This window comes from Vipera ursinii (assembly GCF_947247035.1).
Source record: "Vipera ursinii genome assembly, chromosome: 2".
NCBI lineage: Eukaryota > Metazoa > Chordata > Lepidosauria > Squamata > Viperidae > Vipera > Vipera ursinii.
Genome location: NC_139513.1, coordinates 280,130,649 through 280,144,366, shown reverse-complemented (window position 1 = coordinate 280,144,366; position 13,718 = coordinate 280,130,649). Strand labels below are relative to the sequence as shown.

At 40.9% G+C, this 13,718-nt stretch overlaps 1 protein-coding gene across 2 annotated transcripts in view; it reads left to right on the top strand.

The window, feature by feature from the left end:
- Positions 1 to 13,718, top strand: part of WDR7 (WD repeat domain 7) — a 238,868-nt gene that overhangs the window by 132,679 nt on the left and 92,471 nt on the right. For both annotated transcript variants that reach the window (XM_083354765.1, XM_083354766.1), the window contains one exon: positions 5,786 to 6,007. In XM_083354765.1, coding sequence (XP_083210891.1) covers positions 5,786 to 6,007 — 222 coding nt within the window. The remainder of the gene's footprint in view (positions 1 to 5,785; positions 6,008 to 13,718) is intronic.

Here is a 13,718-nt window from a genome sequence, read left to right as displayed (position 1 = left end):
CAGGAATTCTGGGAGTTGAAGTCCATGAGTCATAAAAGAGCCGAGGTTGCCTACCCCTGGTCTAGTCTCTTCTTAATTTTTAACTGGGTTTTAATTGGAGTTTAACGGGTTTTATTTTATTCAAGGACTAAATTTAATTATTTTAATTGTTCTTAACTTTTTTAATTTGTATTGTTATTTTAAATACCTTGTGAACCGCCCTGAGTCCTACGGGAGAAGGGCGGTATATAAGTCCAATAAACATAAACAAACATAAACAAGTGAGGGAGTGCCCATGATTTCTGGAGGCAAGCTGTTCCACTGGTTAATTGTCCTCACTGTTAGGAAGTTTCTCCTTAATTCCAGGTTGCTTCTCTCTTTGATCAGTTTCCAACCATTGTTTCTTGTCCTACCCTCTGGTGCTTTGGTGAATAACATGACCCCCTCTTCTTTGTGGCAACCTCTCAAATACTGGAATACTGCTATCATGTTTTCCCTATTTTTTCTTTTCTTTAGACTAGCCAAAGCCAAGTTCCGCAGCTGTTCTTCATATGTTTTAGCCTTTGATCATCTTAGTTGCTCTTCTCTGAATTGTTTCCAAAGTCTCAATATCGTTTTTGTAGTATGGTGACCAAAATTGGTTGCTGTATTCCAGATGTGGTCTTACTAGGGTTTTATAAAGAGGTACTAATACTTCACGTGATCTTGATTCTATGCCTCTGTTTATACAGCTCAGGATTATATTAGCTTTTTTGGCGGCGGCGGCTGTGCACACTGCTGGCTCATAGTCAAGTGATCATCCACTAGGATTCCAAGGTCCCTCTCACAGTTACTGTTTTTGAGCCAGGTCTCACCTAATCTGTACTTATACCTTTGATTTTTCCTGCCTAGCTGTAAAACTTTGCTTTTCTCCACATTAAAGTTCATTTTGTTGAGTAGGGCCCATTGTTCAAGTTTGTCAAGATCCTTTTGTCTTCTTGGGAGTTGGCTGTTCCTGCCAGTTTAGCGTCATCTGCAAATTTGATGAGTTCCCCTTCTATTCCTTCATCTAAGTCATTTATGAAGATAACTTAACCAGTTTTACATTTCTTTTGTCATTTATATCTATATTCTGTTTTCATAACAGTTTCTTTTTCTCTCTCTCTACTTTCGTTATTTGGAAGAAGAAATTGTTTTCTGTGTGCTGTGTGTTTTTTAAAAAATTTCCCTTTTATTTTAAAAATAAAAACAATATAGTTTGTGGGTTGGAAGGGGTGCAACATTACCACCGCTCTTTTACTCTGTTGGTGCTCAGGATACACCCGGCCCACTTTAAAGTGCTGGTACTGCTTCTTACAGAGTCCTACATAGCTTTAAACCTGGATTTCTGTCCCAGTAACAACCACATGGCAGTCAGAGAGCTGCTGGAGAAGGCATTTTGATGGCCCTGGCTGTACAAATTTATATATCCATCAATAACAGATTTTTTTAAAAAATTAATTTCCAATTTCTGTGAGAAAGCCCCACTCCTCTTGGACTTTTGGAAAATTCTAAAGACCCTGGCATTGCCCAAAACGTGAGTAGCTCACTAGCTGACTTTAAGTGTTTCCAGAATCATTGGGATGTTTATATTTTAGTAATAATTTAATGCGTAAATATTATTTTAAATTTTGAAACGGTCCTGAAAATTTGAAGGTGGAAGGACATGATATAAATCTAAATAAATAAACTACGAAGTGCTTTGTAAAAAGGGCGGTTCATGTATTGGGCTTGATTAGTGCTAATCTGAAAAGTAAATAAATCATTAAAACAAACTGCAAGCCTTCGACAGCAACGTGATCATTTTTTTGTAAGCGCATCGCCGTCTTTACATTCGTCTGTTTTGCAGTTTTTAATTGTTAATACGTTTGAACACCACCCGGAGTCCCATTTGGCGGGATGGGCGGCAAGGTAAATCTAATTTAAAAAAAAAGAAAAAAAAAGATTGTAAGCTTTGTATGTTGGAAAAAGATCCATAGTTGATTTTTAAAAAAATAAAAAAAAAATAGTCCCTTCTTTCTTAGGGTGTTGAAAATAGGATTGGCAAGCTGATTTGGGCGTCTGATATCTGGACACAATGGAATATCTGGGCAATATTGTCTCCTAAGGGTTAACTGGAGGTGGCTTGAGTCAAACAAAAGGAAGATAAGAAGAGTTTTGCTTTCTGGTTTTGAAGGGGGTGGGAGTTTGCCAAGAGTCCCCCGTTGTTTAATTTCCTCCTGGAAGCAGCCCAAGTGTGGGGCTCTCCCCCCCCCAACCTTTTTTTTCTTTTTTTTTTCTTTTCTTTCCACAGTGACCATTGCAGAGGCTGAGCTGCTGGGGTCAAAGCCTCCTCTATTGATCAGTATCCCTGCAGTCTGCAGCTCCAGCATCTGCTTCATTGGCTTCTTTCAGTGCCTGCTTCGGTACATTAGAATAGAAATCCATAACCAGAGCTGTGCTCATCCGAGCAGGGGAAGAAACTAAATTAAATGGTATAAAACAATCTTGGATCAGGAGTTTGCGCCAATTCATCTTGATCGGAGGTGTCACACCGGGGCTCTCTTGTCTTGAGCACCTGGGCTAGGAGGCAGCCATAGTGAAAATAGATGGAGCTGTGATCATTCATTTGTCAGCTAAGGAGCTTGGCAGCAGTTAGCAATTCCCTTCTGCAGAGGTCAGCTGACAGAACAATCAGGGCAACTGCAGAGTGGAGCTTTCCTTTGAACTATTGTTATGGAGCGTGCTTCTTGGGGTGGGGTGGGGTGGGGGGCTTGAGGGAGAGGAGAGGGGAAACGGGCTTTTTTTTTCCAGAGAGGAAAATTAATGTAGGCAAAGCCCCCACCCCCTTCTCCCTTTTGCAGTATAGCTTACATTCTGCTGCTGAAATCATATATACAAATGGTTGGCGATTAAAATGGTTATGTAACACTTAGTGTAGATTCCCGTCTTCTTCATTCCCCTCTGGTAAAAGGTAACTATTGATTTTTCTTCGCGCTTTCCTCCTTAAAGATCACCCTCCCTTCCGTTTCTTAGAGCAGCGTTTCCCAACCTTAGGAACTTGAAGATGCGTGGACTTCAACTCCCAGAATTCCCCAGCCAGCTATGCTGGCTGGGGAATTCTGGGAGTTGAAGTCCACGCATCTTCAAGTTCCTAAGGTTGGGAAACGCTGTCTTAGAGTATAATGCGATCACACACTACCAGAGCTAGAACTAGGAACCGGGGTTTTTTGGGGGGGTTTCCCCCCTAAACCAACATTTTAATGCTAGTCTTTTCAAAGGAAACAGAAAGGGAGGGAGGGATTGCCATAGCTTGATAATAACACAGCAGATGCTTTTCCTGTTAATTCACAATTTTTTAATCTTCCGCTGCTGGCAATTCTTTCAGGGAAGCCAGTGCCTTTTTTTTTTTTTTTTGGACTTCCCTCACATTTACCATCACAATGCAGTAGGAAGAAGTGAGGGTTTTGGTGTGTGTGTTTTTTCTTCATATAAAGCTGTTGAAAATATACTGAAAGTGTACTCTTGGCAAATGGATGAAAATATAAATTTCTCTTCAGTACAGTTTCCAAAGGGGACGCGGTGGCTCAGTGGGTTAGGACGCTGAACTTGTCGATCGGAAGGTCGGCAGTTTGGCGGGTCGAATCCCGAGTGCCGCGTAGCAGAGTGAGCGCCTGTTACTCGTCCCAGCTTCTGCCCACCTAGCAGTTCGAAAGCACGTAAAAATGCAAGTAGAAAAATAGGGACCACTACGGTGGGAAGGTAACAGCGTTCCGTGCGCCTTTGGCGTCTAGTCATGCCGGCCACATGACCACGGAGACGTCCTCGGACAAGCGCTGGCTCTTCGGCTATGAAACGGAGATGAGCACCGGCCCCTAGAGTCGGAAACGACTAGCACGCATGTGCGGGGGAACCTTTACCTTTACCTTTTTATAGTTTCCAAGTTAATTTTGAAACCAGGGTCTTTGTAGCAAACTCAATATACCACGTCCAGCGCACGTCCACTGAAGCAAAGAACTGACACAGTTACTCGGCTACAAGAAACATGCGCTATTTTAGACCTGGGGCAGGTGCAGCTTTCGAACCCCTCTTATACATCCCCCTCTGACCATAAATTCTGAAAATTAAAAGGACAATTTCTTTCCAATTTCAGGTAGAGAGAAATCACAAATATTGGAAATTAGACTTAGCACCATTTATTTATTTTTTAAAGCAAAAGCAAAAGGGGTACAGAATCATTTGTGGGGTCATTAGCTATCCAATGCAGCCTTCGTTTTTTCCAAGATACTGAGTATGGTTCTTAGCCAGCAAGAGACTGTCCATTGTCTAAATTTTATATTCCTTTGCTGGCTTAATTTCTGAAGCAATCCTTTCCTCTCTTCTCCCTTCCCCTCCCCTTCCCTCTACACCTGCCTTGGTAATTACTTTGGGCAACTGGAAAGTAATTTATGCTTAAGTTGTAATATCATCCACATATAGTAGCTATGTATATTTTAAGGCAACACAGAATTGCTGTGATTGTATGATCCTGTGGCTTTACTCTGCCTTTGACTATGAAATGTAACATTTTTATGGAACGTAATTTCCCCTCCCAATTGCTGAGGTTGGCTCCCATCCTATTGCTTTTCTGAAAGCCTTAAAAAAATGTCAGTGGGACAATGAATGGAAATGGAGCCAAACAAGTGGCTGTTTTGATTACATTGTCGCTGCCATGGGAGATGGGGTAGGGTTTTTTGATGGTTTCATTATATGGTCGATCTTTTAAATTTTGTAAATGTTGCGAGCCACGTAGTCACAACACAGAGTGGATTGGGTGGCTAAATAAATTTGTTTAATAAATAAAATAGCAATAGCACTTAGACTTATATTCCTTATATAGGCTTCACAGTGCTTTACAGCCCTCTCTTAAGTGATTTACAGAGTCACGTATTGCCCCCAACAATCAGGGTCTTCATTTTCCCGACTTTGGAAGGATGGAAGGCTGAGTCAACCTTGAGCCAGTGAGAATCGAACTTCTGGCAGTTGGCAGAATTAGCCTGCAATAGTGCATTCTGATCAATGCACCACAACAGCTCAGTGGTGTAAAGGCAAAATAATCTCTCAGTATAACAGAATGACAGAGTTGGAAGGAACCTTGGAGGCTTCTAGTCTTCTAGTCCAACCCTCAGCTCAAGCAGGAGATCCTATATAATTTTCAGAATTACTGAAAAACCATTTCTGCAGTTGTGGGATTCAAATATGTGAACAATCAGCTCTCTGTGTGGATGCCACTTCCGGAAGTCCATTCTGGGCCTGGGCAACAAAAAATTAGCTACTGGTTGTGCCGAAGTGGTACGAACCTGTTGAACCCCACCATTGCATTTCAGGTAGTCCTCAACTTATAACCATTCATTTAATAAGTTACAATGGCGCTGAAAAAAAAAGACTTATGACTGTTTTTCACACTTACAACTGTGTCCCCACAGTCACATGATCAGAATTTGGACACTTGGCAACTGGCATGTATTTATGACGGTTGCAGTGTCCCACGGTCATGTGATCACCTTCTGTGGCCTTCTGACGAGCAAAATCAACGGGGAAGCCAGATTCACTTAACAACCGTGTTACTAACTTAGCTTACAAACTGCAGGGATTCGCTTAACAACTGTGGCAAGAAAGATCATAAAAGGGAAGAAAACTCACTGAACCATCCTGCTTAGCAATCAAAATGTCGGGCTCAATTGTGGTTATAAGGCGAGGACTACTTATAATTTCTAATGAAGCAGATTAGCTGTTTAATCATCATTGTCCTTATGCATTTGTATTACAGGTACTCTGTCTGGACTTCCACAAATTAAAAAAATATCTATGTCATATGAAGAGAGACGAAAACAAGCTACCGCCATTGTTCTACTAGGAGTAATTGGAGCAGAGTTTGGAGCAGAAATAGAACCTCCAAAGTTGCTAACTAGACCACGCAGTTCTAGTCAAATTCCAGAAGGTTTCGGCTCAACAAGTGGCGGATCCAACTATTCTTTGGCGAGGCATACCTGTAAGTTATTTTCTTCTTTTCCTCCACTTTAACACAGCTGTTGTATTGAAAGTTCCATTAATCCCATATATTTATAATGTGCATAATATGGCCCAGTTCAGCTAGAGAGGAAAGCAAATGTCAGAGCTGCTTCAACTTGGGCTTCTAAGTAAAAAACGATCCTTGCCTCCATTGGTTGAGAAAGGGATAGTTTACTAAAAGTCGAGTGAAATACAGTAATGCAAAGCCAGGGCTAAACGTTTGCACGTAATTTTTCCCCAGTTAACTCTCTCTCCTCCCTTAGTCCCTTGTCATTGTTGGTCTCTCAGTTTTAAAAAGAGATATTTTGGAAACAGTCACTCTACGGATCGGCATTCTGCTCCCAGGGAAACGACCTTGCAAACTTTCTCCCAAGCCTCCTCCCTTCCTTGCAGCCTCCCCCCAGGGTTCATGGCAGACTGACAGTGAGATTGCAGTCCTGACAACAATATAATACAATAGTGCAGTGCACTACACTACACTACAACTACATTATACTATTTCTCTTTTCACCCCAGTGGGTGGTCTATGTCTTCCTCAATTTGGGTCATCTGTCAGAGGCTTGGAAATTTCAGGGTTCTGCACAGTATCTTAGCTACCACTGCACTGTTCTGGACAGAGAGCTAGGATATTGTTCATGGGATCTGTTCAAGCCTCTCCCAGATTAATTGGTCACATCCCGGTGGTATATAAAGTAGTCCCAGTGTGTGTGTGTGTGTGAGTGAGTGTGTGTGTGCTCATATACATATGACCAAAGTGGTCCCAATGCTGGTATATATTGTGTGTATCCCCTGTAGGAAAACAAACAAGTCTTCCATCTTCACTCTTTAATTCATGCTGTGGAGGAGGAAATGGAAAATAAAAGTTAGATTTCCAAGTCATAAAATCTCCAGTGCTTTCATGCTAATGGATCCTACTTTCTTTAAACTATTGTAGGTGAAACTGAGTCAGGATTCTGGCTTTATCCTCAGCAATCATAATTTAAGCAAGCCACCATTTCCTGAGATTCAGTGGTACAAGAAACTACAGTATAACAGTTAAAAAAATATGCTTATAATTATGTCCCAAATGAACTGAAGAAGCTTCTTGGATGAGAAGCGAAATGTCTTCAAGGAAAAACAAAGTCAGTTGCATTTTGAAAAAACACCTTTGGGACAACCATGACTGATAATCTCCATAGACATTTCTCTTACAGTTATGGTTAACTCTGTTCTGAAATATTTGCATTGTCCTATGGGAGGTATCTAGTATCTAGAATCTAGTCAGCTTGGCTATTCTTGGAGAAACTGAGCAAGTTTGGACCTGCTTGATACTTGATTTGCAGGCCATCAAGAATGTCAGCATTGTAGACCAAACTGACAAATTAAAAAAAAACATCCCAGAAGAAATAGTGGCAAACTACTTCTGAAGTAACCAGAAATTGTAGTCATCAGAAATTGACATGAGATTCTTTTACCTTTTAAAATATTCAGTATGAATAAAATATTCAGATTCAAATTTATGAGATCGGTACAGCTTAATCGGACTGTTAAATGTCACAGATTATCTTTGCTACTTTAAGATAAATATTACTCCTACATTGATGTTTAAGGAACTTTTCAGGTTTTATGGCTGGAAAAGAAATTTTAGGTTGAAGAGAGAAAAATATACAGAACAAATTTCAAACTTGCCCATTGCATATATTAAAGTTGATTAGCAAAAACATGTTATATTTTAAGAACAGCTTTTGAAGTATCATCATGAGGGTATACTGCAAAAAGTATGTTCAAACAAAAGGGAACAAATACCTTTTTGTAAGGGCAGAGAGCTTCATTACTCTCTTCCTAATGTCTTGTTTATTGTTTGGGGGAAAGTAATTACTAAGATTCTGGACATGTTGCATTAAAGTTTGATATCTACCGTATTTTTCGGACCATAAGACGCACCTGACCATAAGACGCACCCAGTTTTTAGAGCAGGCAAACAAGAAAAAAAAATTCTGAACCAAATAGTACCGGTATACTAAAACAGGGCTTTTCAACCTTTTCATCCATTGTACCACTTTTAGTACAAGGCAATGTCCGAGTACCACCAGTCGCCCAGCAAGGTGTCAAAAACTTGACCCCCCACCAAAAAAGGAAAAAAATGATAAAGTACAGGTAATCCTTGACTTACAATGATTCACTTAGTGACTGTTCAAAGTTACGACGGCACTGAAAAAAGTGACATGACCATTTTTCACACTAATGACTGTTGCAGCATCCCCAGGGTCATGTGATTTACATTCGGATGATTGGCAATCGATTCATATTTATGATGGTCACATTGTTACAGGGTCATGTGATCGCCTTTTGCAACCTTCTGAGAAGCAAAGTTAGTGGGGAGCAAGGCAGATTGCAGGAGAGTGAAATCGGCGTTTCTCAGCACGTGCCGATTCGCGCTCCACTTGCAGAGATTGGGGCTGGCCATACGGATCACCTTCGGACCATAAGACGCACCCTCGTTTCCCCCCCACTTTTGGGGGGGAAAAGTGCGTCTTATGGTCCGAAACATACGGTATATATTATCCAAAGTGATGTTTGGAACCATGAAGAAGATATGAGAGAAAAAAACTAAGAAACACTTTCTAAAATTAAAACATACAGGTTTTCATGCCTGAATAATAAATCTCAAAGTAATCCTCATAAACATCTGTGACTTAAAACCATTGAAGCACTATTTTCTTGGAATCATTCTCCAGAGAATATTCAATAACATCAGTTCCCAATCATGGCCTTCATTTGGACCATAACAACAATAGACAAACATGTCCACCCCATCTCCAGTTTATACCAACAGGTCTCACATTAGATAAAAGTGCAATTGAAGGCTCACCATATTGCCAGATCTCACACAATTGGGCTCTTATAATTCTCTGAAATAGATTTGAGGCAGGAATTTCAAAAATTTACAAGACTTGGTGATCATCTGAGATTTTTGGTCATTTAAAAATAATTATTGAATCACAATGGCTGTGCTTCTTTATAACACTATATTAAATGAAAAAGGTGAGAGACTTAATTCCGTCATTTTGATCCAACGTACACTTTTGCTTTTCAAAATTCTGTTCATAAGGGCAAATCTATAATCAGAGTTATACCACTAAATTTGTTGAATTTATTTATTTATTTATTTTATTTATTTAGTTAGATTTATATACCGCCCTTTCCCTGAGGACTCAGGGCGGTTTACAGGGAGTTAAAAAAATCCAACATACAAAAATTAAAAACCGAATTAAAAAATATTAAATTAACCCTGTAGACTTAAAAACTCCAATTAAAATTTCTCCTCAGACTGGGCCCGAAAGCTCAAAGAGCCAGGTCTTCAGGCCCCGGCGGAATGATCGGAGGTCAGGGGCAGTTCTCAGCTCCACCGGCAGCTGGTTCCAGAGGGCCGGCGCTCCCACTGAGAAGGCCCTATCTCTGGGTGTCACCCGCCGGCAATCTCTCACCGGCGGAACCCTGAGCAGACCCTCCCTGTGGGAGCGCACTGGGCGAAGGGCGTTTGATGCCGGCAGCAGGTGTTCCCTCAAATAACCCGGACCCAGGCCATGTAGGGCTTTATAGGTGATAACCAGCACCTTGAATTTCACCCGGAGGGCAACTGGAAGCCAATGCAGCTCGCGGAGTAGAGGTGTTACATGGGAGTATCGGGAAACCCCCATTACAACTCGCGTGGCCGCATTCTGCACCAGTTGAAGCCTCCGAGTGGTCTTCAAGGGCAGCCCCATGTAGAGAGCGTTACAGTAGTCCAAACGGGAGGTCACAAGCACATGAGTAACTGTGCGTAGGGCGTCCCGGTCCAGATAGGGACGCAACTGGCGCACCAGGCGAACCTGTGCAAAAGCCCCCCTGGTCACGGCTCCTATATGGTCTTCAAAATTGAGCCGTGAATCCAGGAGGACGTCCAAGTTGCGAGCCCTATCAACGGGGGGTAACACCTCACCCCCCATCATTAAGGATGGAATAACTTGGTTAACCCGAGACGCCGATATGCACAGCCACTCAGTCTTGGCGGGATTGAGACGAAGCACTTTTTATTATTACTATCATATTTTTACCATTAATATTCATATTAGATTATGCTCATTGCCATGGACAGGTTTCTTGCATATTTGACTGCTCAATCTTATTGCTAAGGGTTGCTAAGAATTGGGCAGCAAATAGATGTTTGGAAATAAATTTAACACTTACAGATGATTAAAACCCTGATCAGAAATTTAGACTTAATTAAACAAGGTAAATAGTCATTGTTTTACCATTTTTATTCCACATTTGTCATATTTGATAGTTCATGTCCTATAACAATTGACATCCTGTTTCCTTGACTAGATGGATAGATATGGGGGATTTTTTTTCCTCATGAACCTCTGATATGCACTGTATATCTGGATTGTTCTGGATTCTGGAAGTCCAGATTTTTATGAACCAGTAATATATTGTTCAGTGACCAAACAAAATATTTAACTATTAAACACAGATTTGTTCACTTTTTTGAAGTCAGTTCTCAGAGTTGTTTGCAAACAAATAGAAGTGTATGTTGTATTAATTGAGGATATCTTAATCACTTCAACTGGAATGGTTAGTAATTAAACAATGGAACAGCTCTTCCCCTCCTATCTCATTGCAAGTGTATACAATTTAAGGTAATGAAATCTTATGTATAGCTGCTGCTTTCTTTGTCTAGAAAAAAATGTATTTATTTTTTCATTCAGCCCCTGAAGCCAGTGGGCTTCATTAACGAATTACTGGTAACTCAGTTGGTGACTTGATATATGATAGAAACAACTGGTGTGTTTTTTAAAATAATTTCTATGTGCTTGCTTGCTCACAACGCTTTTGTTTTTGCAAATGCCCAGCAGTGGCAATCCACCAGAACTAAATTAATGACCAAATGAAGTAGAGGACTCTGCAGCTGTTCAGGTGCTACATCATCATTATTTAACAGACACTGTTGGGTAGTTGAAATATTCTTCCATGTCACATCAGAAAGTAGACTAGGCTACAAATTCCCTTTACAGGATGTAGAAACTTCTCTGTGAATTTAGAACCACAGAATTAAACCAGTAGTATATGGTCTAATGTGGAAAGCATCCGCAGAGTTACAAGGAAAAAATGTAGCCCACATGATCAGTGCTTCCCATTTGGATTGGGAGAAGCTGTCTCTGACTCAGTTCTACCAAGACTAAAGGTGTTTGACCCACCCAGACCTGTGGATATTCTGTGGGTATTCCCTATTCAGGGTAGTATCATCAGCATATAGAAGATTATTGGTGCTTTTTCCTCCAGTTTTAAAACCAAATTCACGTACTCCCAATCTAGCCTTCCTCAGTGCAGTCAGTACTTCACTGGTCAAATTCTGTACCAATGCTCTTAGAAGCAAAAATCTTGTCCCAGTATGCATCTTTCTCCTGGTATTCGATGTGCAAGGTAGTACTTGATAGCATTGGCTGCCTTGTGACTCACTATTCCTTCTGGCCAAAATAAACGGTCACATGGTAAATCATATGGTTTGCTCGGCACTCGTTTTTAGTACTCATCACACCTCCCAGAACAAATTAATAACAAGTATCGAGGACCACTATATATATTCATTACACGGGTTGAATAAGTATGGAGAGACTATACAATCCCTTGTCACTTGCAAAACTTGTGCTGGTCATTTTCACTTATCCAAACATTAGCTTCCTATCTGATATATAGATTTCACATAAGGGCAATGAGATGTTTTGTGCTTCCCATTTTCCTAATGAGATTCCACAGCCTGACATGGATCAGCACATCTGAAGTCCCTTCTATAATTGATCAAGCACATATTAACTTCTTTTTGGTAGCCTTTGGCTTTCTCAATTGTCCATTGTGTATCAACAATAATGTGTCTTGCTCCTCAGTCATTTCTAAAATCAGCTTGAACATTTGGCCTCTCCCTTGTCATGTAGAGTTCTGATCAGCATTGACGATCCTAAGAATTATTTTGCCAGCACATAAAATTAGGATATTATGCAATGGTTTACATACTCTGATAAGTCTCTTTTCTTTTGTGTTGATAAGTAGGCTGATCTCTTCCAAACTGTTGGTCACAGTGTCATTTTCCACAATTGCTAGCATAGTTTGGTTAGAGCCTTTGCTGTTTCAATGTTTCATATCTTGCTGGCTTTTTCAGTGTACATTACATCAATTCTTAAAAGAATCTTACTTGATAATGATTGGAGTGATGCTTAAACGTCATCTTCTAATATTGGAGGTTCTTGTAAATAAGAATATTTTCTAGGGTATCTTGAATGTTGTACATCATCTTCCTGTACTGCTGCAGTGTGATATACTGTATAGCAGAGGCCTCCAACCTTTGGGGCACCAGGGACCGGTTCTGTGGAGAAAGATTTTTCCATGGACCAGAGAGGGCATGGTTTTGTGTGCTGCCTGCATCCTGCAGATGGGGCTTTGCTTGTTTGCGTGGCCCGGTTGCTGGCATGCCATGGACCGGTGCTGGTCCATGGACCGGGGGTTGGGGACCCCTGCTGTATAGTACATGCCTATTTACTTTAGCTGGGCAGTTCTTCACACCTTAGGGCAGGGATCAGCAACCTGAAACAGTGAAAGAGCCACTCGGAACCGGTTCCCTCACAAAAGGAAAAACTGGGAGCCGCAAAAAATGTGTGCACATGTGCGTACATGCGCGCATGCGCAGAACAGGGTTTGACTGAAGAGTGGAGCCAAGGCGAGATATGCACCTACCCTGCATATTTGAATTGATTTGTTGAACTTTTTTAGGAGATGGCTGAAAGAGCCGCATGCGGCTCTGGAGCCGCGGGATGCAGACCTGTGCCTTAGAGTGAATTTGCTGGGATTATATACTCTTGGCACATATTCCCTGCATCCATAACTCATACCTCCCAGACACATCCTTCTGGCCCCAGCACGTGGGAGGTTGGGAGTCTGCTTTGCTGATTATTTCTGTCTTGACTGATATGCAATAAGCACAAAGTTCCACACAGCATAGGAACTTGGGTAGGCCATTAAGTGGTTCATAAGCCCATTTGGTGTCTGTTTGTTTGGGTTTTTAAAATTTCATTAATGGTCCCCTATATTCTTCAATATCTCCATTTCTAGTGGTTAAGGCATCAGGCTAAAAATCTGGAGACTGTGAATTCTAGCCCCATTTTAGGCATGAAAAGTTGGCTGAGTGACTTTGAGCCAGTCACTGTCTCTCAGCCCAACCCACCTCGCAGGGTTGTTGTTGTGGGGAAAACAGGAAGCGGGAGGAGGTATAGCTTAGATATACTTGGTGCCTAAGTTACTTATAAAAATAATAAGGCAAGAAAAAGTAATTTTTTTAAAAAAATATTCTTATTTTCTAGCAAGTCACCTAGAGCTGCTTTGGTAATTGAAGAAATCCACACACACCCCAAAAAAACCCAAATAAAGGAAGGGAGACTTATTCTTGAGTATAAATTGAGTACAAATTGCAATATTTCTCCTAAGAACTCCTCCATTGCAACAGCTTCCATGACAGATGGCCTTCCAGCTTCAGTTTAAACCATGAAAGAGAGTCTGCCACCTCCCAAAGTAGTTGGTTCCATTGTTGAATGATGTAATCTACCACCTTGCAATTTAAATCCATTATTTCTTGTTTGGCCTTCTGGAACAATATTGAATACGTCTGCTTCATCTTCCAC